The sequence below is a fragment of the Mesoplodon bidens genome (genome assembly GCF_964165515.1).
Source record: "Mesoplodon bidens genome assembly, chromosome: 3".
In the NCBI taxonomy this organism is placed as follows: Eukaryota; Metazoa; Chordata; class Mammalia; order Artiodactyla; family Ziphiidae; genus Mesoplodon; species Mesoplodon bidens.
In genome coordinates this window covers 128,282,136-128,309,879 of record NC_138178.1, presented here as the reverse complement: position 1 = coordinate 128,309,879, position 27,744 = coordinate 128,282,136, and the positions used below count along the sequence as shown (strand labels likewise).

The 27,744-nt window shown below is 37.5% G+C and overlaps 1 protein-coding gene across 3 annotated transcripts in view; it reads left to right on the top strand.

Moving 5' to 3' along the window:
- Nucleotides 1–27,744, top strand: part of L2HGDH (L-2-hydroxyglutarate dehydrogenase) — a 56,492-nt gene that overhangs the window by 450 nt on the left and 28,298 nt on the right. Inside the window, exons 2-4 of one of the 3 annotated variants that reach the window (XM_081229713.1) lie at nt 9,936–10,051; nt 10,730–10,881; nt 16,328–16,459. In XM_081229713.1, coding sequence (XP_081085839.1) covers nt 9,936–10,051; nt 10,730–10,881; nt 16,328–16,459 — 400 coding nt within the window. Of the gene's footprint in view, nt 1–9,935; nt 10,052–10,729; nt 10,882–14,862; nt 15,014–16,327; nt 16,460–27,744 lie in introns of those variants that run through there. The other 2 variants (XM_081229714.1, XM_081229715.1) reach the window with 2 other exon arrangements.

Genomic DNA, 27,744 nt, shown 5'->3' with positions numbered 1-27,744 from the left:
TGAGTAGAGGTCAAGAACAGTTCTGGCTCTGAATACAACCCCGCCACTTCCTATTCAACTCTGGGCGGGTTAGTTAAGGTCCTTAAAGGCTCAGTTGTGAATAGGATTCTAGTCTCTCGCGTTAAGTGGTTGTTTTGAGGATTAAAAGACCTAACACACGGTAAGCAATCAAATATGCTGTTCATTCGCTGGCCTTCCTGATGTTACTTGGAAGAACTAAAACCTGTCTTATATCAATCAGTTCCTGGCACACGCATGCTGCATAGAGTTGCCCCTGTGAGAAGCAGCTCAGTTAGTTGCTAATTAAACCCTGCAGAATTCAGCGTCCTGTGATTTGGAGTTTGGAGACCACATTCGCCACTACTGTTTTTCTCCGCTCTCTATAGAGGGAATGGTTTATGCGAAGGTTTCAAAGCTGGAAAGGTCTTGGCTGTTTCGGGAACTAGAATGTGGGCAAGATGAGTGTGACTAGAGCTTAGCGGAACAGAGATGGTGTGGAATGACATCGGAGAGGGGCTACATCACAGCACTGTTTTTGTTTTAAATACACGTGAAATCTTATTCTAAGAGCGCTGGGAGGCTTTTAAAGGGTTTTAAAGAAGTGATTAAGTGTTGATGTCTCAGAAGTTGATTCTGGCTGCTGTGTATTAGTGGATTGGAGGGGGATTAGAGTGGGATAGGATTTGTGATTCATCGTGGGGGTTTGTAGACAGCTCTTTTGGGAACCTTTTTTTAAGGGAAGAAAGGTAAGGTTAGTGAAGGTTTTGTTTATACTTTTTATTTTTTCTTTTTATACTTTTTATTTTGAAATGATTATAGATCCATAGGAAGTTGCAAAAGAACAGAGAGCTCTCATGTACCCTTCTTCACCCAATTTACCCCAGCAACACCTTACATAACTGTAATAACAGTATCAAAACCAGGAAATTGACATTAGCACAATCCAACGGCCTTATTCAGATTTTCATCAGTTTTAGAAGTTTAGCACTTGTTTGTTTTTTTTAAATTGCTTTACTACTTATAGACTTTTATTCTATATAACATTTAGTATCTTAAAGTATTATTTTGAAAATATTATTGAAATTAGGTAGATAGATTAGGGGGAGATTTGCTTCTTTATAATTTTGAGTTTTCCCATCCATGAACTTGGCATATCTTTTCATTTATGCATACTCATTTGTTATTTAAAGTTTATTTATTTGTTGATTTTTTGGCTGCATTGGGTCTTCATTGCTGTGCATGGGCTTTCTCTAGTTGCGGAGAGCAGGAGCTACTCTTTGTTGCAGTGCGCGGGCTTCTTCTCATTGCGGTGGCTTCTCTTGTTGCGGAGCACGGGCTCTAGGCACGCGGGCTTCAGAAGTTGTGGCGCACGGGCTTAGTTGCTCCGCGGCATGTGGGATCTTCCTGGACCAGGGCTGGAACCCGTGTCCCCTGCATTGACAGGCGGAGTATTAACCACTGCGCCACCAGGGAAGTCCCTCATTTGTTATTTAATAGAGTTTAAAATTTTTCTCTGTGAAGTTCTTTTTTCTTAGGTTAATTCTTTGATTCCCTTATTGCTTTGTCGCTATTGTAAATAGTATCTTATTTTATATTATTCTTTCAGCTGGATCTTACTGGTATAGAAGATGCTTCTGTGTACTTCTTATCCAGTTTTGGAATCTGGTTCATATGTGCTTCACAAAATGAGTTAGGGAGTTCTCAGCCTTTTAAATTTTTCTGGAATATCTTTGATGATAGAGATTATCCGTTCCTTGAAAGTTTGGTAAAATTTATGTGTGTGTGTGTGTGTTTAAGTAGAAAGCTTTTGATGACTATTTTAATATATAGTGATTGATTCAAATTTTCTATTTCTTTATGCCTCAGTAATTTTGCCTGAAGAGTCCCCCACCCCGTTTCATCTATGTTATCAAATTTATTAGCATATAGATCTCCATGATACTCTTTGATTATGTTTAAGATCCTTGTTGTGTCTTTACGTATTTTTTCTTTATTATTCTGTTTTATTTATTTGTGTCATCTCACTTTTTCCCCCATTACTCTTGCCAGAGGTTTGTCTACATTATAAATCTTTTCAAATAAAAGATTTTTCTTCTTTATTATATTTTGTTATATATATGTTTGTTTTATATATTATATATACATGTTTATATATGTTTGTTTTTCTTTATTATATTTAACTTCTTGAGTTGTTAACTCATTAATTTTTGGTCTAGGAGTATTTTTAGGAGTGTCTCTTGCATGTTAAAGTTCCTGTAGCCTTGTTTACCCAAGAATATCTTTATTGAATCCTCATATTTAAATGGGATAGTTTGGGCTTCCCTGGTGGTGCAGTGGTTAAGAACCCACCTGCCAATGCAGGGGACACGGGTTTGAGCCCTGGCATGGAAGTTGTTCCACATGCCGTGGAACAACTAAGCCCGTGTGCCACAACTACTGAAGCCCACATGCCTAGAACCTGTGCTGCACAACACGAGAAGCCACGACAATGAGAAGCCTGCGCACCGCAACAAAGAGTAGCCCCCGCTCACCGCAACTAGAGAAGGCCTGTGCGTAGCAACGAAGACCTAAGACAGCCAAAAATAAAAACAACTAAATAATAAATTAAAAAAATAAAATAAAAGAGATAGTTTAACTCTAGGTTAGAAGTCCTTTTTTTCTCCTTGAAAATAATGCTCCATTGACTTCTTTTATTTTTTTAATTTTATTTTTTAAAATAGATTTTATTTTTTGACACAGTTTTAGGTTCACAGCAAAATTAAGCAGAAGTTACAGAGATTTCCCACATATTCCCTGCCCACCCCCAACCTCCACCGTATCAACATCCCCCACCAGAGTGGTACATTTGTTACAACCGGTAAACCTGTATTGACACATCATTATTACCCAAAGTCCATAGTTCATGTTAGGGTTCACTCTTGGGGTTGTACAATCTGTGTTTTGACAAATGTATAATGAGGTGTATCCACCATTATAGTGTAATATAAAGTATTTTCACTACTGTAAAGATCCTCTATTCCCTGCAGATTCAGCGCCTCCTCCCCCTCCCCCCCAGCAACCACTGATCCTTTTACTGTCTCCATGGTTTTGCCTTTTTCAGAACGTCATATGGTTGGAATCATACAATGTGTAGCCTTTTCAGGTTGGCTTCTTTCACTTAGTAATAAGCATTTAAGGTTCCTCCATGTCTTTTCAAGGCTTGACAGTTCATTCCTTTCTAACACTGAAAAATATTCCATTGTCTTGATGTATTACAGTTTATTTACCCATTCATTACTGAAGGACATCTTAGTCGCTTCCAAGGTTTCGCAGTTAAGAGTAAAGCTGCTATAAATATCTGTATGCAGTTTGTTTCATGAACATAAATTTTCAGCTCCTTTGGGTAAATACCAAGGAGCACAATTATTGGATTGTATGATAAGAGTATGTTTAGTTTTGTAAGAAACGGCCAGACTTCTTCCAAAGTGGCTGTATCATTTTGCATGCCCACCAGAGATAAAAAGGGAGCTCTTGCTGCTTCACATCCTCAAGAGTATTTAGTGCTATCAGTGTTCCAGATTCTGGCCATTCTAATAGGTGTGTAGTGGTATCTCATTGTTTTAATTTGCATTTTCCTAATGACAGATGATGTAGAACATCTTTTCATATGCTTATTTGCCACCTGTATATTTTCTTTGATGAGGTGTCTGTTTGGATCTTTTGCTCATTTTTTAATTTTTATTTATTTTTAATTTTTATTATTTATTTATTTATTTAATTTATTTATTTTACATCTTTATTGGAGTATAATTGCTTTACAATGGTGTGTTAGTTTCTGCTTTATAGCAAAGTGAATCAGTTATACATATACATACATCCCCACATCTCTTCCCTCTTGCATCACCCTCCCTCCCACCCTCCCTATCCCACCCCTCTAGGTGGTCACAAAGCACCGAGCTGATCTCCCTGTGCTATGCGGCTGCTTCCCACTAGCTATATATTTTACGTTTGGTAGTGTATATATGTCCATGCCACTCTCTCACTTTGTCACAGCTTACCCTTCCCCCTCCCCATATCCTCAAGTCCATTCTCTAGTAGGTCTGTGTCTTTATTCCTGTCTTACACCTAGGTTCTTCATGACATTTTTTTTTCTTAAATTCCATATATATGTGTTAGCGTATGGTATTTGTCTTTCTCTTTCTGACTTACTTCACTCTGTATGACAGACTCTAGGTCCATCCACCTCATTACAAATAGCTCAATTTCGTTTCTTTTTATGGCTGTGTAATATTCCATTGTATATATGTGCCACATCTTCTTTATCCATTCATCCGATGATGGACACTTAGGTTGTTTCCATCTCCTGGCTATTGTAAATAGAGCTGCAGTGAACATTTTGGTACATGACTCTTTTTTTTTTTTTAGTTTCTGCTTTATAACAAACTGAATCAGTCATACATATACATCTGTTCCTACATCCCTTCCCTCTTGCGTCTCCCTCCCTTCCACCCTCCCTATCCCACCCCTCCAGGTGGTCACCAAGCACCGAGCCGATCTCCCTGTGCTATGCGGCTGCTTCCCACTATCTATCTACCTTACGTTTTGTACTGTATATATGTCCATGCCTCTCTCTCACTTTGTCACAGCTTACCCTTCCCCCTCCCCATATCCTCAAGTCCATTCTCAAGTAGGCCTGTGTCTTTATTCCTGTTTTACCCCTAGGTTCTTCATGACATTTTTTTCCCCTTAAATTCCGTATATATGTGTTAGCATACAGTATTTGTCTTTCTCTTTCTGACTTACTTCACTCTGTATGACAGACTCTAGGTCTATCCACCTCACTATAAATAGCTCAGTTTCATTTCTTTTTATGGCTGAGTAATATTCCATCGTATATATGTGCCACATCTTCTTTATCCATTCATCCGATGATGGACACTTAGGTTGTTTCCATCTCCAGGCTATTGTGAATAGAGCTGCAATGAACATTTTGGTACATGTCTCTTTTTGAATTATGGTTTTCTCAGGGTATATGCCCAGTAGTGGGATTGCTGGGTCATATGGTAGTTCTATTTGCAGTTTTTTAAGGAACCTCCATACTGTTCTCCATAGTGGCTGTACCAATTCACATTCCCACCAGCAGTGCAAGAGTGTTCCCTTTTCTCCACACCCTCTCCAGCATTTATTGTTTGTAGATTTTTTGATGATGGCTATTCTGAGTGGTGTGAGATGATATCTCATTGTAGTTTTGATTTGCATTTCTCTAATGAGTAATGATGTTGAACATTCTTTCATGCATTTGTTGGCAATCTGTATATCTTCTTTGGAGAAATGTCTATTTAGGTCTTCTGCCCATTTTTGGATTGGGTTGTTTGTTTTTTTGTTATTGAGCTGCATGAGCTGCTTGTAAATTTTGGAGATTAATCCTTTGACAGTTGCTTCATTTGCAAATATTTTCTCCCATTCTGAGGGTTGTCTTTTGGTCTTGTTTATGGTTTCCTTTGCTGTGCAAAAGCTTTGAAGTTTCACTAGGTCCCATGTGTTTATTTTTGTTTTTATTTCCATTTCTCTAGGAGGTGGGTCAAAAAAGATCTTGCTGTGATTTATGTCATAGAGTGTTCTGCCTATGTTTTCCTCTAAGAGTTTGATAGTGTCTGGCCTTACATTTAGTTCTTTAATCCATTTTGAGCTTATTTTTGTGTATGGTGTTAGGGAGTGATCTAATCTCATACTTTTACATGTCCCTGTCCAGTTTTCCCCGCACCACTTATTGAAGAGGCTGTCCTTTCTCCACTGTACATTCCTGCCTCCTTTATCAAAGATAAGGTGACCGTATGTGTGTGGGTTTATCTCTGGGCTTTCTATCCTGTTCCATTGATCTATCTTTCTGTTTTTGTGCCAGTACCATACTGTCTTGATTACTGTAGCTTTGTAGTATAGTCTGAAGTCAGGGAGCCTGATACCTCCAGCTCCATTTTTCATTCTCAGGATTGCTTTGGCTATTTGGGGTCTTTTGTGTTTCCATACAAATTGTGAAATTTTTTGTTCTAGTTCTGTGAAAAATGCCATTGGTAGTTTGATAGGGATTGCATTGAATCTGTAGATTGCTTTGGATAGTAGAGTCATTTTCACAGTGTTGATTCTTCCAATCCAAGAACATGGTATATCTCTCCATGTATTTGTATCACCTTTAATTTCTTTCATCAGTGTCTTATAATTTTCTGCATACAGGTCTTTTGTCTCCTTAGGTAGGTTTATTCCTAGATATTTTATTCTTTTTGTTGCACTGGTAAATGGGAGTGTTTTCTTGATTTCACTTTCAGATTTTTCATTATTAGTGTATAGGAATGCCAGAGATTTCTGTGCCTTAATTTTGTATCCTGCTACTTTACCAAATTCATTGATTAGCTCTAGTAGTTTTCTGGTAGCGTCTTTAGGATTCTCTATGTATAGTATCATGTCATCTGCAAACAGTGACAGCTTTACTTCTTCTTTTCCGATTTGGATTCCTTTTATTTCCTTTTCTTCTCTGATTGCTGGGGCTCCATTGACTTCTTGATTTCAGTGTCACAATTTAGAAATCTGATGTCAAGTGAATTCATGTTTTTTTTTAATTTATAGTTTATATTGGAGCATAGTTGATTAACAATGTTGTGTTAGTTTCAGGTGTACAGCAAAGTGATTCAGTTATACATATACATGTATCTATTCTTTTTCAAATTCTTTTCCCATTTAGCTTATTATAGAATATTAAGCAATGTTCCCGGTGCTATACAGAAGGTCCTTGTTTGTTATCTGTTTTAAATGTAGCAGTGTGTACATGTCAATCCCAAACTCCCTCCCTCCCCTGACCCTGCCCCCTGGTAACCATAAGTTTGTTCTCTAAGTCTGTGAGTCTATTTCTGTTTTGTAAATAAGTTCATTTGTATCATTTTTTTTTAGATTCTGCATATAAGCAATATCATATGATATTTATCTTTCTCTGTCTGACTTACTTCACTTAGTATGATAATCTCCAGGTCCATCCATGTTGCTGCAAATGACATTATTTCATTCTTCTTAATGGCTGAGTAGTATTTCATTTTATATATGTACCACATCTTTATCCATTCATTTGTCGATGGACATTTAGGTTGCGTCCATGTCTCGCTATTGTAAACAGTGCTGCAATGAACATTGGGGTGCATGTATTCTTTTGAACCATGTTTTTCTCTGGATACATGCCCAGTAGTGGGATTGCTGGGTCATATGGTAGTTCTATTTTAGTTTTTCAAGGAACCTCCACACTGTTCTCCATAGTGGCTGTAACAAATTATATTCCCATGAACAGTGCAAGAAGGTTCCCTTTTCTCCACACCCTCTCCAACAGTTATTGTTTGTAGATTTTTTGATGATGCCCATTCTGACTGGTGTGAGGTGATATCTCATTGAAGTTTTGATTTGCATTTCTCTAATAATTAGTGATGTTGAGCATCTTTTCTTGTACCTGTTGGACATCTGTATGTCTCCTTTGGAGAAATGTCTATTTATCTCTTCTGCCCAATTTTTGATTGAGTTGTTTGTTTTTTTGATATTGAGTCATGTGAGCTGTTTGTAGATTTTGGAGACTAATCCCTTGTTGGTTGCATCATTTACAAATATTTTCTCCCGTTCTGTGGATTGTCTTTTCATTTTGTTTATGATTTCCTTTGCTGTTACATGCACTCATTTGTGTGTGTGTTACTATGCAATTTAACCGCATGTGTTAATTTGTGTAACTGCCACCACAATTAAGAAACAGAAATGTTCCATCAATACAGAGATTGCGTTACCTACCCCTTTATATTCACATCCCATTTCTCCACCCTATCTAACCTTTGGCAACCACAAATCTATTTTTCAGCTCTATAATTTTGTCAGTTTGAACATGTTATATAAGTGGAATCACACAGTATGCAACCCTTTGAGACTGGCTTTTTTCATGCAGCATAATGTCCTTGCGATCCATCTAAGGTGTTGCCTGTGTTGATAGTGGGTTCCATTTAATTGTTGAGTAGCGGTCTATGATATGGATATATTGCAGTTTGTTTAACCACTCCCCAGTTGAATGGTATCTGGGCTGTTTCAGTTTTTGGCATTGTGAATAAAGCTGCTATGAACACTTATGTACAGGTTTTTGAAGGAACGTACGTAAGTTTTCATTTCTCTGGGATAAATGCCAAAGAGTGCAGTTGCTAAGACATGTAGTAAGCACATGTTTAGTTTTTTAAGAAACTGCCATACTGTTTTTCCAGAGTGGCTGTACTATTTTACATTCCTACCAGTAACGTGTGAGTTGATCCAGTTCCTCTCATCCTCACCAGCGTTTGTTGTTATCATTTTTTTTAAAAAAAAGCCATTCTGATAGGGGTGTAGTGATGTCTCATTATAGTTTTAGTTTGCATTTTCCTAATGACTAAAGGTATTGAACATATTTTCATGTACTTATTTGCCATCTATATATCTGTCCTCATTGATGAAATGTTTGTTCATATCTTTTGCCTATTCTCTAAATGACTTGTTTGTTTTAATAAATTTATGTATTTATTTATTTATGGCTGTGTTGGGTCTTCGTTGCTGTGTGTGGGCTTTCTCTAGTTGCAGAGAGCAGGGGCTACTCTTCGTTGTGGTGCGCGGGCTTCTCATTGCGGTGGCTTCTCTTGTTGCAGAGCACGGGCTCTAGGTGTGCGGGCTTCAGTAGTTGTGGCACGCGGGCTCAGTAGTTGTGGCTCGCGGGCTCTAGAGCGCAGGCTAAGTAGTTGTGGTGCACAGCTTTAGTTGCTCTGCAGCATGTGGGATCTTCCCGGACCAGGGCTCGAACCCATGTCCCCTGCATTAGCAGGTGGATTCTTAACCACTGCGCCACCAGGGAAGTCTTGACTTGTTTATTTTTAGAGTTCTTAATATATATTTGAGAAATTAGTCCTTTGTCAGATATATGGTTTGCAAGTGTTTTCTCCCAATTTGTTCATTGTCTTCTTAACAGAGTCTTTTGCAGAGCAAAAGTTTTTAATTTTGATGAAGTCCAGTTTATCATTTTTTTTTCTTTTATGGGTCATGGCTTTGGTGTGAACTCTTCAAGTAGCCCTAGATACCAAAGATTTTCTCCTATGTTTTCTTCTAAACGTTTTATTGTGAATATTTGATGATATTTAAAAACTGAATTTTGTGGTTAGAATAATGACATTGTGTGTGTGTTTTTAAAGAGCCCTTTTAGAAATAACATTGAAATATTTACAGATGATGTTTAAGATTTAGATAGAAATAATATAATGCAGGAGGGAGTGAAAAAATATAAATGGGGTGAAGAAGCAAGATAGGCCACGTTTCTGTAAAACCTAGATTTGTTGACCATGAGATCAGTACTTATAGCAATCTTTTAAGCTTTTCATTTTAGATTTAGATAGACTATACATACCCTTTCTAATTTTTTAAATGATTGTGTAATCAGAGTTATGGCTAAAACTGGTTCTGAGCCCGTTTCTGGACTACTTATTTCCTTAAGTTTGATGTTCTCACTGACTGTTTCCTTCTCAGCAGAATAAAAAATTTATAAATTTTTGTACACTAGGTTTTAAAGTCTTAATGTTAACTTATCCTCAAGAATATTGCACTTGAATTTTTAAAGAATAGATGGTAGAGGAGAGAGTGTGATAGTTAACAGAGTAACCACTGATGTAGCCAGGTTGGGCAGAGTATTATAGAGACTTAGAGAAGCTTGGGCAACTAGCCACTCTGCCTGCTGGCTGAAGCTGATTATACATGCATGTGACTTTTACAGGTTTCTTCGTTAGTATAAAGCCAAATATCACAAAGCCCAATAAACATTTGATTTTAATGATTACTAATTCATACTTTGTCAGTTGATGATGAAAATGTCAAGTTTGATAAAGTCTATTGTAAACATGCATTACTTTAAAGGTGGCTTTCTCTTAAAGCTCATTTGATGTAGTCATTATTGGTGGCGGAATTGTGGGGCTTGCCTCTGCCAGAGCACTCATTCTGCGACATCCAGCTCTTTCCATTGGTGTTCTGGAAAAGGAGAAAGATTTAGGTATGTATGTTCTCATTATTGCTTAACCTGAGCACCTGCTCATTTTGTCAGTTCTACATCTTTCATGCTGAATGTCGATGTTAGTGTCCCAGTTTGGATTCATTAGAAAGCAGAGCCTAGGACTAGGATTTGGGTGTAGGTGATTTTTTTCAAGGTTATCCGAGGAGGCAGGAGTGAGGAGGTGGGGAGAGTAAACAGGGAAGGAGGAAAAACCTCGTGAGGGTGCGTTATCTAGGTTGCAGCTGTGAGCTTAATTCCACTGAGGCCTCCGAGGAGCTACCTAATGTTTCCCAGGATTGTGCTCATTTATCCATCAGCTTCTGTCCATTTGGTTAAGGATCATCCATAGCGTGTTGAGTCCCTCTGCCCCCAAATATTAGAAAAGGCCCTGGAGCAGAAGGCAGAGAGCTGTAGTGGACCCTTGAAGTGGTTTGCTGGTGGTGAGGGGGGCGGTTTGTGCACCAAAGTTGTAGCTGAAATCAGAGATGGGCTGGAGGGATGTGACACAGACACCATGGTTGACTGCTACGGGAGGCTAGAAGTGCTCTGACTATAAGAACAAACTCAGGCAGAATTTTAAATAGTGGTCTCTAATAGCTTCAAATGTAAGTGTATTCCCCCACTTAAGTTTTGAATGAGTCATGTAGTTTCTCTTAACCTGTTTCTCTTGTTCTATAGCTATTCATCAGACTGGACATAACAGTGGTGTCATACATAGTGGAATTTATTATAAACCTGAATCTCTGAAAGCTAAGTTATGTGTACAAGGCGCAGCCCTCATCTATGAGTACTGTAACCAAAAGGGAATTTCCTACAAGCAATGTGGCAAGGTATGGCATTTTACTAGGGCCTTGACTTATTTATAAATAGCACTTACTTAGTAATCTTAAATGTTGATTTAAAAAATGCCTGGCTTTTCTTTCTCTGTATCCATGTAATTTGCAAAATCTAGATGTTTCATATAAATGGGATCATACAATATGTTGTCTTTTGTGATTGGCTTCTTTCACTTAGCATAGTGTTTTCAAGGTTCGTTCATCTTGTGGCATGAATCAGTACTTCATTCCTCCTTATACTCCACTGTATTGGTATACCACACTTTGTTTATCCATTTATCAGTTGATGGACATTTGGGTTGTTTCCACTTTTTGGCTACTATGAATAATGCTGCTATGGACATTTATGTACAAGTTTTTGTATGGACCTATGTTTTCATTTCTGTCAGGTATATACCTATGAGTGGAGTTGCTGGGTCATATGGTAACTACATGTTTAACATTTTGAGGAAGTGTGAAACTGTTTTCCAAAGTGGTGTACTATTTTACATCCCCATCAGCAGTTAACGAGGATTCCAATATCCTCACATCCTCATGAACACCTGTTATTGTCTGTTTCATTTTAGCTATCCTAGAGGATGTGAAGTGCTATATCATTGTGGTTTTTATATAATCAAACATAGTAATTAATGATGTTAAGCATCTTTTCATATACTTATTGGCCATTCATTTATCTTCTTTGGAGAAATATCTATTCAAATCTTTTGCTCATTTTAAAATTGAGTTATTTGTCTTTTTATTGTTGATTTGTGTGAGTTATTTATATATCCTGGATATATAAATATCCCTTATCAGCTATATGATATTTACTAAAATACTACTAAAATATTAAAAATATATATTTTTTAAATAAAATAATAGCAGTAGTAATGATGGTATTTTAAATATTACTAAATATTTTCTCCCATTCTGTAGATTTTCTTTTTTATTTCTTGATGGTATCCTTTGAAGCACAGAAACTTTTAATTTTGATGAAGTCTAGTTTATCTTTTTTTTTCTTTTGTTGCTTATACTCTTAGTGTCATATCTAAGAAATCATTGCCTAACTTTAGATCATGAAAAATTGCTCCTACATTTTCTTCTAATGTCAAAGCCTTAGCTCTGATGTTTAGATCTGTGATAGTTTTTTTCCCCCAAATGAGTTGGTTTAATTCTGAGTATTATAGAATTGGAGCTAGAACAAAGACTGAAACACAGACTTTGGCAGGATTCTGGGCTGGGTTTACTCTGACCTCACAGCTAAGGTAGAAATGGCCGAATGAGAAGAACTAAAGAGAAGATGAACCACTGTATGATTTCATTTTTTTAAACTTTAACAAAAGTTTGTTCTTAAATGTATAGCAGGCTTCAAGACACTACTTCATTCTAACTATAGGTGGCAACAGATGTTATGGCAGGGAATCCAGTTATTTAAACAGGAATGGAACTAAGGATCACCATTGCCTCTGGCACAAGGAACAGCTTACTTTTTGACAGATTTCTTAATTCCAACCGTTGCCAGGAGGGCCTTCCCTGCAGCCTTTGCTTTTAGCTCCTCAAGTTTCTTTTGCTTCTCTTTTTGTTTCTGCTTGAATGCCTTATCATCCTCATCCAACTTCTTGGCCTGCTTCTTGGGCTGCTTCAGGTGTCTCTTACCACCTTTGCAGATGGCCTACTGCCCCTTCCCCAGACCCCACCACCAGAAGCAGAGCTTCTACCCCTACACGTATTCCTCCAGCGTAGGTTCACTTTTTTTTTTTTTTTTTTTTTTGCGGTACGCGGGCCTCTCACTGTTGTGGCCTCTCCTGTTGCGGAGCACAGGCTCTGGACGTGCAGGCTCATCGGCCATGGCTCACGGGCCCAGCCGCTCCGCGGCATGTGGGATCCTTCCGGACTGGGGCACGAACCCATGTCCCCTGCATCAGCAGGCGGACTCTCAACCACTGCGCCATCAAGGAAGCCCTAGGTTCACTTTTTAATTAATTTTGGTATATGGTGTGAGGAAGAGTTCCAACTTCATTCTTTTGTATGTGGATATCCAGTTGTCTCAGCGCCATTTGTTGAAAAAACTATTCTTTCTACATTGTTTTGGCACCTGTATCAAAAATCAGTTGAGCTTCCCTGGTGGCGCAGTGGTTGCGAGTCCGCCTGCCAATGCAGGGGACATGGGTTCGTGCCCCGGTCCGGGAAGATCCCACATGCCGCGGAGCGGCTGGGCCCGTGAGCCATGGCCGCTGAGCCTGTGCGTCTGGAGCCTGTGCTCCGCAATGGGAGAGGCCACAACAATGAGAGGCCACCGTACCGCAAAAAAAAAAAAAAAAAAAAAATCAGTTGAGCGTAAGTGTAAGAAGGTTTGTTTAGGATTCTCAATTCCATTCCATTGATGTGTGTCTATCGTTATGCCAGTACCACACTGTCTTGTTTATTGTAGCTCTTTATTTTTTGAAATCAGTAAGTGTGAGTCCTCCAACTTTGTTCTTTTTCAAGAGTGTTTTGGCTATTCTGGGTCCCTTGCATTTCCATATGAATTTTAGGGTCAGTTTGTCAGTTTCTCCAAAAAAGGCAGCTGGGATTTTTGTTAGCCATTATATTGAATCTATAGATCAGTTTGGGGAGTATTGCCATCTTAACAATATTAAATTTTGCAAACCATGTACTTGGGATATCTTCCCACTTATTTAGATCTTCTTTAATTTCTTTCAACAATTAAAAAAAAATTTTTCATTTTACAGGTCTTGCACTTCTTTTGTAATTTTATTCCTTGATATTTTATTCTTTCTGATGCTTTTGTGAGGGGAATTGTTTTCTTAATTTCAGTTTGGTTTATTCATTGCTAATGTATAGAATATGATTGATTTTTGTGTATTGATTTTTATGCTTCAACTTTGGTGAACTCATTTTTTAGTCTAATAGTTTTTCGTATGTGTGTGTGTGTGGATTCCTTAGGATTTTCTATGTGCAGGATCATGTCATCTGCAAATAAGATAGTTTTACTTTTTTTCTTGCCTAATTTACCTGGGTAGAATTTCTAATACAATGTTGAATAAAAGTAGTGAAAGTGGATATCTTTGTGTTGTTCTTGATTTTAGGGAGAAAGCATTCAGTCTTTCACTATTAAGTATAATGATAGCTGTGGGTTTTTTGTAGATGCCCTTTATCAGACTGAGGAAGTTCCTTTTTACCTGCAGTTTGTTGATATTAATCATGAAAAGGTGTTGGATTTTCTCAAATGCCTTTTCTATGTCTCTTGAGGCAGTCATGTGGTTTTGTCCTTTATTCTATTAATATGAATTTATTACATTAATTGACTTTTGGATGTTAAATAGATCTTGCATTCATGCAATAAATCCCACTTGGTCATGGTATATAATCCTTTTTATATGTCACTGCATTCAATATACTAGTATTTTGTTCAGAATTTTTATATCAGTAGTCATAATGGATATTGATATGCAGTTTTGTTTTCTTTTGATATCTGTGTCTAGTTTGAGTGTTAACTGGCCTTATAGAATTAGGAAGTGTTCCCTTCTCTTCTGTTTTTTGGAAGAGTTTGTGAAGAATTGGTATTAATTCTTCTTTAAACATTTGGTAGCATTCATGAGGCCTGAGCCTTTACAGTTACTAATTCCATTTCTTGTTATGGGTCTATTCAGATACTCTTTTTCTTCTTGAGTCAGTTTCAGAAGTTTGTGTCTTTCTAAGAATTTTCCCATTTCGTGTAGATTATCTAATTTGTTGCATACAGCTGTTCATAATATTTCCTTATAATTCTTCTTCATGTAATTTTTAAGAATAAAAGTTCATTGTCGCCATTAAAGATGCTATGAAGATTTTTTTTAATGATGTGGGAAAATGGTCCTGATATAGTGTTAAGTAAAAAAAGCAAGATATAAAACTGTATTTACAGTTTTTATGGTTGAGTTATGAGTTTTTTGTTTTTGTTTTTTTTTTAATCCTTTAAGCCAAAGGAACCAGACAACATCCATAACATCCACCTTTGAGAAACATACCATGCCCCATGCCTACCCATAGGATGATTTTGAGCTCTGTAACTCCTACTTCTTTCTGGAGCCTTGAACACTACTTCATATTCCCTCTTCACATCAAATCACATCATTGCTTCTAATCCATCTCAGCTCAGCTCCAGGTATTAATTTACAGATTGCTGCTTCCAGGCCACAACGGTGTCAATGTGACTTAATGACCTGATCTCAGAGTTTTCCTGGTTCAGTCACTGATTTGAGCCTCTGAGTGTCTGCCCCTCCCCAACTTCTTTTTTTTTTTTCTCAAGTTTGTAGTCCCTTTATTTCTTTAAATTGAGGTATAATTAACATATAATATTATATTAGTTTCAGGTGTACAGCACAATGATTTGATATTTGTATGTATTGTGAAATGATCACCACAATAAGTCTAGTTAACATCTGTCACCATTCACAGTAAGAAAAAGTATTTTTTTTCTTGTGATGAGTACTTTTAAGATCTACTTTCTTAGCAACTTTCAAATATGCAATACACAATTATTAAGTATAGTCACCATGCTGTACATTACATCCCTGTGACTTGTTTATTTTATATTTGGAAGTTTGTACAGAGTTTCTAAAGAGTTCTTTATATATTCTGCATATTAGAGCCTTATCAGCGATAATGATTTGCAAGTATTTTCTCCCATTCATTGGGTTATCTTTTCACTTTCTTGATAGTGCCCTATGATTCCACATGTATTTTTAAGGTTAATTATTTGTTGATTTAAATAACCTTTACACCTTGATTAAAAGTATTACTTTATGGAGTTCGGTTGACTGCTGGCTATGAAATAGTGATTTTTGAATTCTGATGTACTTGTGAATATCATCTGTGCTTTCCTTTGCTGGTAGCTGTTAAGTAAGAAACCACCTCAGATACCTTGCCCAGAAATAAACAGAAAAAGAGTCTTGACGAATTTTCTGTTTTTCTCCTCTGCAACAGAATGCATTAGTAAATACTTTGAAATGTAGTTTATTCCAAAAAATAAAATAGTTTTCTGTTAGTGATATTCCATTATACTGAATATTGCCTGTCTTTCTGATGTACTGGTTTTTGTTTAGTTTTGTTTCACTTTTGTTTTTTGTTTGGTTTTTAATGTAAAGACTAAGCAACCTGTGCTTCTTTCCCCTCTGGGATTGAGGGAGTGATGGTGATACTTCTGGCCAAGGTGCATATAGCAACTGTGATAGCAGAAGTGACAATTGAGGCTACATCTCACCTTTGTTTTAATGCAGTCTTAAGACAAATTTTTTTGGTGGAGGAAGAAAGTGAAGTCATGAAGAAAGTGAGAAGTAGATACATGAAGCAAAAACAGTTTTAAAAAATCAACCCAATTTGAATCATACACTAATTTGTGATTTTCTATTAATTTTATCTATCATAGCTGATGATATATTTAACTCTATTCATGTTCTTTATCTTTTTTCTTTTTAAGCTTATAGTAGCTGTTGAACAAGAAGAAATTCCCAGACTTAAGGCCCTGTATGAGAGAGGCCTGCAGAATGGTGTCCAGGACCTGAGGCTGATCCAGCAAGAGGACATAAAAAAGAAGGAGCCATATTGTAGGGTAAGTGATTCACTAACCCCACACACAGGCTCACAGGGATAGGGCTCAGTCCTGTGACATGGAGGCTAAGGGTGAGTTTATAAGAAGCAGGAATCATAGAGACAGTTAAATAATCCTGTTACAGAAGCATTAAGGTGCCAGACACAAGAGGGCATTGCCACAAACTCTGGACACCTGATTTCTTCTTTTCCTACAAGAAACTACCAGGTCCTGAAGACCATAGGCAAAAGCAAGAGGAGGTCTGAGACTCTATGGCATGTTTGGAAACCACTGAGTGGTGAGATGTGATTGGACCATAGGGTGTGTAGCAAGAGATAATAGATGAGACTGGGAAGGCAGAATTAGCCCACATAAAGGGCTTGATATCCATGCTGATAACTTTGAAGTAAGGAGAGTGGCTACAATATTGGATCTGTTTCAGGAGGGTGGGTTATAGAGTTTCTGGCTTAAAACATGCTGTGGGGAAAACCAGATCTTCTTTCTTGTATTTGTGATAGAAACACGAATAATAATATAATAGTTACTCTGCATATCAACTTCCCTTGATAGCCTTTTAGAGGCTATCCGTCCAACTCTCATTCCACTGACTGTTCCAATGAATCACTGTATCTCCTGTTCCCCATTCCCCAGTGTTTTAATGACATATTCCAATAGCTGGACTGTGGGTACCTGTCTTAGCAAGTGTGACCTTGAACTCACTGTCAGGTAGTGCTTATCAAAAGCTTGCTTTAGAGAAACATTATTTAAGGGATAGAGCCTGGATGATATGTAGACCATTCATTCTTATACATCTCTCCAGACCATCAGATTGTAGTACACCTACACTGTAGTGTTTTTCTCTCCCCATCCTACTTCTTGACCCCAGATTACTCTCCTTGAGTTGTGTTTTGGTTTTATGGCATCAGCCTATGGAGAAACTCATTGTGTCACTCACTGAGGCCTCTACTCTAAGGAGGTGGTTGAGGACATAGGTCCACTGTCAAACAACATCTCTCTGAGAACACTCAGGAGAAATTTCAGACTCCAGTTCTAAGAATAATTTTGTTTTTCCTGAGCACGATTGGCTTGTTTTTATCTATGGACACTGAATTCTTTAACTGATTGTATTGTCCTGTTTGCCTTGGCTCTAAGCAGAAACACATTTGTGCCCTACTCTTGCCAAATATCTAGAGCATTAAGCATACATTTTTATTTTCATATACTAACTTTGCTCTTTGTTTCATCTTATCTTTCCACCTTTGTTTTCTATATGCTCTGATTTTTTGGAACTTTTTATTGAATCACAGCATACATCCAAAATCATAAATGTATACAGCTGGATGAATTTTCGTTAAGTGTGATCAGCATCCAGATCAACAAACAGAACATTACCAGCTTCTCAGTATTCCCCTCATGCCCCCTTCTAGACACTACCTTTCCCTTAAGGATGACCACTGTTCTTTTACATCATAGATTTTTGAATTTTATGTAAGTAGAATCATATAGTATGTACTCGTTTGTGTCTGGACTTCTTTTATTCAGTATTGTTTATAAAATTCATCCATATTATTGCATGTAGTTATAATTTGTTGTCATTGCTGTATAATAATCCTTTGTATGAATATAGCATGGTTCTTTATACTGTTGTTGGGCGTTTTGGGTAGTTTCCAATTTGGAGCTCTTGCAAATAGTGGTACTAAGAACATTCTAGCACATCTATTTTGGTGAACACATGTACACACTTTCGTTGGGGATATACCTCGGAGGGAAACTATGGTCATAATTTATATATATGTTTAGCTGTGGCAGGTACTGCCAAAGAGTTTTCCATAGCATTTGTCCCAAATAATACTCTTATCAGCAGTGTATGAGAGTTACAGTTGCTCCTTATTTTCACCAACACTTGATATTGTTTGTTGTTTTCATTTTAGCCATTCTGATGACTATGTAGTAGTATAATATTATAGTTCCCTGTTGACTCATAAAATTGTACACCTTTTCATATGTTTACTGGCCATTTGGATATTTTCTTTTGTGAAGTAACTAAGTCCTTTGCCCATTTTTCTATTGGGTTGACTGTCCTTAACAATTAATTCTTATTAATTTTATAAGTTCATTATATAGTCTGAATATGTGTCTTTTGTTGTATATATGTGTTTGTATATATATATATATATATATATATATATATATATATATATATACATACAATAGATATCTTCTATGACTCTGTGGCTTGTGTTTTCACTCTTAATAGTGTCTTTAGATGAACAGAGGTTCTTAGTCTTAATGTAATCATTCAATCAATTTATGCATATATTTCTCTTTTATGCTTAGTGCTTTTTTGTACTCTGAGAAATCTTTGCCTATTTCAGCATCAGGAAGATATTCTCCTATGCTTTTTTTCTAAAAGCTATGTTGTTTTACCTTTCGAATTTAGATCTACCATCAATTTGGAATTGATTTTTGTTTATGGTATAAGATGGGGTCAAGGTACACTTTTTTCCCCTCATATGTAGATATCCAGTTAGCCTAGCACCATTTATCAAAAAGACATTATTTCCCCACTGCACTGCAGTGTTACCTTTGTGATACCAGGTGACTATATATAGGTGGGCTCTGTGTCTGGACTCTCTTCTCTTCTGTTGTCTCTTCTTGTACCACTACCATAATGTCTTAGTTACTATAGCTTTTCAATAGGTCTATACATCTGGTTGAGTAAGTCTTTCAATATTGTTCTTCTTCAACATTGTATTGCCTATTCTTGGATCTTTGCATTTCCATATACATTTTAGGTCCACAAGATAACCTGTTGTGATTTCGATTGAGATTGCACTGAATATGTAGGTTGACATATTTGCAGACAGTTGACATATTTACAATATTGAATCTTCCAATCCATGAACATGGATCACTCCATTTATCTGAATCTTTAATTTATTGAAAAAAATGTATTACAGTTTTCAGTGTAGAGGTCTTACATGTCTCTTAGATTTATTTCTTGGTATTTGATTTTTTATACTCTCATAAATAGTATTGTTATTTAAAGTTTATTTTCTACTTATGCATTACAGATATATGGAAATCAAACTGGTTTTTGACCATGTATTCATCTTGGTTGTTGAATTCACTTATTGATTCTAATAGTTTGTCTATAAATTTTTTTTTTTTTTTTTTTTTTGGCCACACCATATGGCATGTGGGATCTTAGTTCCCCAACCAGGGATCGAACCCATGCCCCCTGCAGTGGAAGTGTGAAGTCTTAACCACTGGACCACCAGGGAAGTCCCAATTCTTTTGTATTTTCTATGTACAATCGTGTCATCTGCAAATAATAACTTATTTCTTCCTTTCCAACCCATATACTTGTCTGGCTCAATATTTAATGCTAGCATATATTGTTTTGTATGTGTTTCTTGTTTGTTTGTTTTTACAGGCTGCTTCAAATCCTTTCACAAAAAGACAAGATAGAAATAGATTTTTTTCCCTTGTTATCTGTAGTTGTGCAGTTAAAGTTAGATGAAAATATTTGATTTTCTTAATTAGTATAAAGTTCCCAAGAGACTAGGAATCCAAATAGTGTTAAATGAGTTCTTCCTGCAGAGAAAGTCATAGCATCTTCAACTCCAGAAAACCTCACCTTTCCCTCGCCTCAGACTCAGTCAGAATAATCAAAGTTTTTAGCTTGGGGGAGTAGGTCTTCTTCTCCCTTTTCCTCTCCCCATGTATTTCTTATCTCTCTGAGATAGTGAATGAATGACTAATTTTTTTAAAAAAAGAAGACACCTTCACTGAATATCTAATTTTGGCTATTTCTTTCAGGCCTTGGGCAACTGCTACATGGTCTTAAGCCAGGATTGGCAAACTATGGCCTGTGGGCCAAATCCAGCCCACCACATATTTTTAAAGACCTATAAGCTGTTTTAAATGGTTGAAAAAGTTAAAAGAAGAATAATATTCTGTGACACATGAAAATTATATGAAACTCAAATATCAGTGTCCACAAATAAATTTTTATTGGAGTACAATCATACTTATTCATTTATGTGTTGTCTGTGGCTGCTTTTGTGCCAAACAGCCAACTCGAGTAATTGAAACAGAGATCCTAAGCCTCACATGGGCAAAAATATTTACTATCTGGCCCTCTACAGAAAAGATTACCAGCTCCTGACCAAACAGTAGGGAGCCACTGAAGGATTTAGGCAAGAAAGTGATATGCAAACTGTGCTAATTTAGGAAGGTTAATCAAGTTCTGGTACATAGGATGGAATTGGACATGGCAGAGAGCGGAGCCTTGAGGTGGGAGGTCAAAGCCATTTATATTTATTTTTGGAAGGCAGCTATGCTCACCATGATACCATCAACACCACTTATTTATAGTTATTTTTAGAATACCTGATTTCTTTCTGCTACTCTTGAATATCATAGGTTAGTAATTTCTAGACTTCAGGGAATTTTGACATATTATTCTTTATTTTATCTCACTATATTCTGTCTTTTTTTTTTTCCATAAAGTAGGATCTGACATAAGGTGAGCAGCAGAATGTGGTGGCTGAGAAGCCAGACAGACATAGATTTAAATCTCATACCTGCCTATTTAACAGCTGTTTACCTTGAGTGGGTTAAAATTGTTCTAAACCTCAGATTCCTCATTTGTAAAATGCAGGTTGTTCTGAGAATTAAATACAGTGATATATGTAAGGCATCCAGCATATGTTAATCCTCAAGAAGTGGTAGATGTTATTTTGGGCTTATTTAAGCAGTAATTCTAGTGAATTCAAATTGGTTTTGTTTGAGATACTTGGGGACTTTTCATGAAATCTGTTAAGATAACTTAGTTATGTTTGTTCTTTTCCTCCTGCTTTACATTTTCCCCTTTTCCTGATGCTTTGCTTGTAACTCAATTTTTTATTCTGTTTATTTCATTTAAGCCATATCAATTCCTCTACAGAGTAAAATAGGCTATTTAAAAACATTGTAGAGAGATCCTAGGATATCTTTAAACCAGGGTTGTGAATAACTCATATAAGAACTTGTATTAGTCCGTTGGGGCTGCTGCAACAAAGTACCATGAACCAGTTAGCTTATAAAAGTCAGATATTTATTTCTCACAGTTCTAGAGGCTGGAAGTCTGAGATCAAGGCTCTGGAAGATTTGATGTCTGGTGAGGACCCACTTCCTGTTTCATAGACCATCTTCTTGCTGTGTTCTCACATGGCATAAGGGGTAAGGGAACTCTCTGGAGTCTCTTTTGTGAAGGCAGTAATCCCATTCATGAGGCCTCCATCCTCATGACCTAATCACTTCTGAAAGGCCCCACCTCCAAATACCGTCACATGGGTCATTAGGTTTCAACATATGAATTTTGGAGGCACACAGACGTTCAGTCTATAGCAGAACTGGTTATTTAGACTGATGCCATACTTAAGGGGGAAAGATACTAGTATTAAAGAGATTAGGAGATTGGTTCAATATGGCAGAGTAGAAGGACGTGCTCTCACTCCCTCTTGTGAGAGCGCTGGAATCACAACTAACTGCTGAACAGTCATCAACCGGAAGACACTGGAACTCACCAAAAAAGATACCCCACATCCAAAGACAAAGGAGAAGCCACAATGAGACGGTAGGAGGGGCACAATCACAATAAAATCAAATCCCATAACTGCTAGGTGGTGACTCACAAACTGGAGAACACTTATACCACAGAAGTCCACCCACTGGAGTGAAGGTTCTGAGCCCCATGTCAGGCTTCCCTGGGGGTCTGGCAACTAGAGGAGGAATTCCTAGAGAATCAGACTTTGAAGGCTAGTGAGATTTGATTGCGGGACTTCGACAGGACTGGGGGAAACAGAGACTCCACTCTTGGAGGGCACGCACAAAGTAGTGTGCACATCGGGACCCAGGGGAAGGAGCAGTGACCCCATAGGAGACTGAACCAGACCTACCTGCTAGTGTTGGAGTGTCTCCTGCAGAGGTGGGAGGTGGCTCTGTCTCACTGTGAGGACAAGGACACTGGCAGCAGAAGTTTTGGGAAGTACTCCTTGGTGTGAGCCTTCCCAGAGTCCGCCATTAGCCCTACAAAAGAGCCCAGGTAGGCTCCAGTGTTGGGTCGCCTCAGGCCAAACAACCAGCAGGGAGGGAACCCAGCCCCACCCATCAGCAGAGAAGCGGATTAAAGTTTTATTGAGCTCTGCCCACCCGAGCAACAGCCAGCTCTACCCACCACCAGTCCCTCCCATCAGGAAACTTGCACAAGCCTCTTAGATAGCCTCATCCACCAGAGGGCAGACAGCAGAAGCAAGAACTACAGTCCTGTAGCCTGTTGAACAAAAACCACATTCACAGAAAGATAGACAAGATGAAAAGGCAGAGGGCTATGTACCAGATGAAGGAACAAGATAAAACCCCAGAAAAACTACTAAATAAAGTGGAGATAGGCAACCTTCCAGAAAAAGAATTCAGAATAATGATAGTGAAGATGATCTAGGACCTCGGAAAAAGAATGGAGGCAAAGATCAAGAAGATGCAAGAAATGTTTAAGGAAGACATAGAAGAATTACAGTACAAACAAACAGAGATGAACAATACAATAACTGAAATGAAAAATACACTAGAAGGAATCAGTAGCAGAATAACTGAGGCAGAAGAACAGATAAGTGACCTGGAAGACAGAATGGTGGAATTCACTGCTGGGGAACAGAATAAAGAAAAAAGAATGAAAAGAAATGAGGACAGGGCCTCCCTGGTGGCGCAGTGGTTGAGAGTCCGCCTGCCGATGCAGGGGATACGGGTTCGTGCCCCGGTCTGGGAGGATCCCATATGCCGCGGAGCGGCTGGGCCCGTGAGCCATGGCCGCTGGGCCTGCGCATCCGGAGCCTGTGCTCCGCAACGGGAGAGGCCACAACAGTGAGAGGCCCGCATACCGCAAAAAAAAAAAAAAAAAAAAAAAAAAAAAAAAAAAAAAAGAAATGAGGACAGCCTAAGAGACCTCTGGGACAACATTAAACACACCAACATTCGCATTATAGGAGTCCCAAAAGGAGAAGAGAGAGAGAAAGGACCTGAGAAAATATTTGAAGAGATTATAGATGAAAACTTCCCTAACATGGGAAAGGAAATAGCCACCCAAGGCCAGGAAGCACAGAGAGTGCCATACAGGATAAACCTAAGGAGAAACATGCCAAGACACATAGTAATCAAATTGGCAAAAAAACTGGCAAAAATTAAAGACAAAGAAAAATTATTGAAAGCAGCAAGGGAAAAATGACAAGTAACATACAAGGGAACTCCGATAAGGTTAACAGCTGATTTCTCAGCAGAAACTCTACAAGCCAGAAGGGAGTGGCATGACATATTTAAAGTGATGAAAGGGGAGAGCCTACACCAAGATTGCTCTACCTGCCAAGTATCTCATCCAGATTCGATGCAGAAATCAAAGGCTTTACAGGCAAACAAAAGCTAAGAGAATTCAGCACCACCAAACCAGCTCTACAACAAATACTAAAGAAACTTCTCTAAGTGGGAAACACAAGAGAAGAAAAAGACCTACAAAAACAAATCCCCCCAAATTAAGAAAATGTTAATAGGAACATACATATGGATAATTACCTTAAATGTGAATGGATTAAATGCTCCAAACAAAAGACACAGTCTTGCTGAATGGATACAAAAATAAGACTCATATATATATATATAATATATATGGGTCTTATTTTATATATATATATATATATATATATATATATATATATATATATATATGCTGTGTACAAGAGACCCACTTCAGACCTAGCGACACATACAGACTGAAGTGAGGGAATGGAAAAAGATATTCCATGAAAATGGAAATCAAAAGAAAGCTGGAGTAGTAATACTCATATCAGACAAAATAGACTTTAAAATAAAGAATGTTACAAGAGACAAGGAAGGATACACATAATGATCAAGGGCTCAATCCAAGAAGAAGATATAACAATTATAAATATATATGCACCCAACTTAGGAGCAATATACGGCAACTGCTAACAGCTCTAAAAGAGGAAATCGACAGTAACACAATAATAGTGCAGGACTTTAACACCTCACTTACACCAATGGACAGATCATCCAAACAGAAAATTAATAAGGAAACACAAGCTTTGCATGACACAATAGACCAGATAGATTTAATTGATATTTATAGGACATTCCATCCAAAAAACAGCAGATTACACTTCCTTCTCATCTGCACAGGGAACATTCCCCAGGATAGATCACATCCTGGGTCACAAATCAAGCCTCAGTAAATTTAAGAAAATTGAAGTCATATCAAGCATCTTTTCTGACCACAACGCTATGAGATTAGAAATCAATTACAGGGAAAAAGACGTAAAAAACACAAACACATGGAGGCTAACAGTACATTACTAAATAACCAAAAGATCACTAAAGAAATCAAAGAGGAACTCAAAAAATACCTAGAGACAAATGACAATGAAAACACGATAATCCAAAACCTATGGGATGCAGCAAAAGCAGTTCTAAGAGGGAAGTTTATAGAAATACAAGCCTACCTGAAGAAACAAGAAAAATCTCAAATAAACAATCGAATGTTATACCTAAAGGAACTAGAGGAAGAAGAACAAACAAAACCCAAAGTCAGCAGAAGGAAAGAAATCATAAAGATCAGAGCAGAAATACATGAAATACAAACAAAGACAGCAGTAGCAAAGATCAATAAAACTAAAAGCTGGTTCTTTGACAAGATTAACAAAATTGATAAACCATTAGCCAGACTTACCAAGAAAAAGAGGGAGAGGACTCAATAAAATCAGAAATGAAAAAAGAAGTTACAGCAGACACCACAGAAATACAAAGCATCCTAAGAGACTACTACAAGCAACTCTATGCCAATAAAATGGACAGTGTGGAAGAAATGGACAAATTCTTAGAAAGGTATAACTTCCAAGACTGAACCAGGAAGTAATAGAAAGTATGAACAGACCAATCACAAGTAATGAAATTGAAACTGTGATTAAAAATCTTCCAACAAACAAAAGTCCAGGACCAGATGGCTTCACAGGTGAATTCTGTCAAACATTTAGAGAAGAGCTAACACCCATCCTTCTCAAACTCTTCCAAAAAACTGTAGAAGGAAAACTCCCAAACTCATGCTATGAGGCCGTCCATCACCCTGATAACAAAACCAGACAAAGATACTACAAATAAAGAAAACTACAGGCCAATATCACTGATGAACATAGATGCAAAAATCCTCAACAAAATACTAGCAAACAGAATCCAAGAGCACATTAAAAGGATCATACACCATGATCAAGTGGGGTTTATTCCAGGAATGCAAGGATTCTTCAATATACGCAAATCAATCAACGTGATACACCATATTAACAAATTGAAGGAGAAAAACCATATGATCATCTCAATAGATGCAGAGAAAGCTTTCGACAAAATTCAACACCCATTTATGATAAAAACCCTGCAGAAAGTAGGCATAGAGGGAACTTTCCTCAACATCATAAAGGCCATATATGACAAACCCACAGCCAGCATCGTCCTCAATGGTGAAAAACTGAAACCATTTCCACTAAGATCAGGAATAAGACAAGGTTGCCCACTCTCACCACTCTTATTTAACATAGTTTTGGAAGTTTTAGCCACAACAATCAGAGAAGAAAAGGAAATAAAAGGAATCCAAATCGGAAAAGAAGAAGTAAAGCTGTCACTGTGTGCAGATGACATGATACTATACATAGAGAATCCTAAAGATGCTACCAGAAAACTACTAGAGCTAATCAATGAATTTGGTAAAGTTGCAGGATACAAAATTAATGCACAGAAATCTCTGGCATTCCTATATACTAATGATGAAAAATCTGAAAGTGAAATCAAGGAAACACTCCCATTTACCACTGCAACAAAAAGAATAAAATATCTAGGAATAAACCTACCTAAGGAGACAAAAGACCTGTATGCAGAAAATTATAAGACACTGATGAAAGAAATTAAAGATGATACAAATAGATGGAGAGATGTACCATGTTCTTGGATTGGAAGAATCAACATTGTGAAAATGACTCTACTACCCAAAGCAATCTACAGATTCAATGCAATCCCTATCAAACTACCCCTGGCATTTTTCACAGAACTAGAGCAAAAAATTTCACAATTTGTATGGAAACACAAAAGACACCGAATAGCCAAAGCAATCTTGAGAATGAAAAGTGGAGCTGGAGGAATCAGGCTCCCTGACTTCAGACTATACTACAAAGCTACAGTAATCAAGACAGTATGGTACTGGCACAAAAACAGAAAGATAGATCAATGGAACAGGATAGAAAGCCCAGAGATAAACCCACGGACATATGGTCACCTTATCTTTGATAAAGGAGGCAGGAATGTACAGTGGAGAAAGGACAGTCTCTTCAATAAGTGGTGCTGGGAAAACTGGATAGGGACATGTAAAAGTATGAGATTAGATCACTCCCTAACACCATACACAAAAATAAGCTCAAAATGGATTAAAGACCTAAATGTAAGGCCAGACACTATCAAACTCTTAGAGGAAAACATAGGCAGAACACTCTATGACATAAATCACAGCAAGATCCTTTTTGACCCACCTCCTAGAGAAATGGAAATAAAAACAAAAATAAACACATGGGACCTAGTGAAACTTCAAAGCTTTTGCACAGCAAAGGAAACCATAAACAAGACCAAAAGACAACCCTCAGAATGGGAGAAAATGTTTGTAAATGAAGCAACTGACAAAGGATTAATCTCCAAAATTTATAAGCAGCTCATGCAGCTCAATAACAAAAAAACAAACAACCCAATCCAAAAATGGGCAGAAGACCTAAATAGACATTTCTCCACAGAAGATATACAGACTGCCAACAAACACATGAAAGGATGCTCAACATCTTTACTCATTAGAGAAATGCAAATCAAAACTACCATGAGATATCATCTCACACCAGTCAGAATGGCCATCATCAAAAAATCTACAAACAATAAATGCTGGAGAGGGTGTGGAAAAAAGGGAACACTCTTGCACTGCTGGTGGGAATGTGAACTGGTACAGCCACTATGGAGAACGGTATGGAGGTTCCTTAAAAAACTACAAATAGAACTACCATATGACCCAGCAATCCCACTACTGGGCATATACCCTGAAAAAACCATAATTCAAAAAGAGACATGTACCAAAATGTTCATAGCAGCCCTATTTACAATAGCCCGGAGATGGAAACAACCTAAGTGTCCATCATCAGATGAATGGGTAAAGAAGATGTGGCACATATATACAA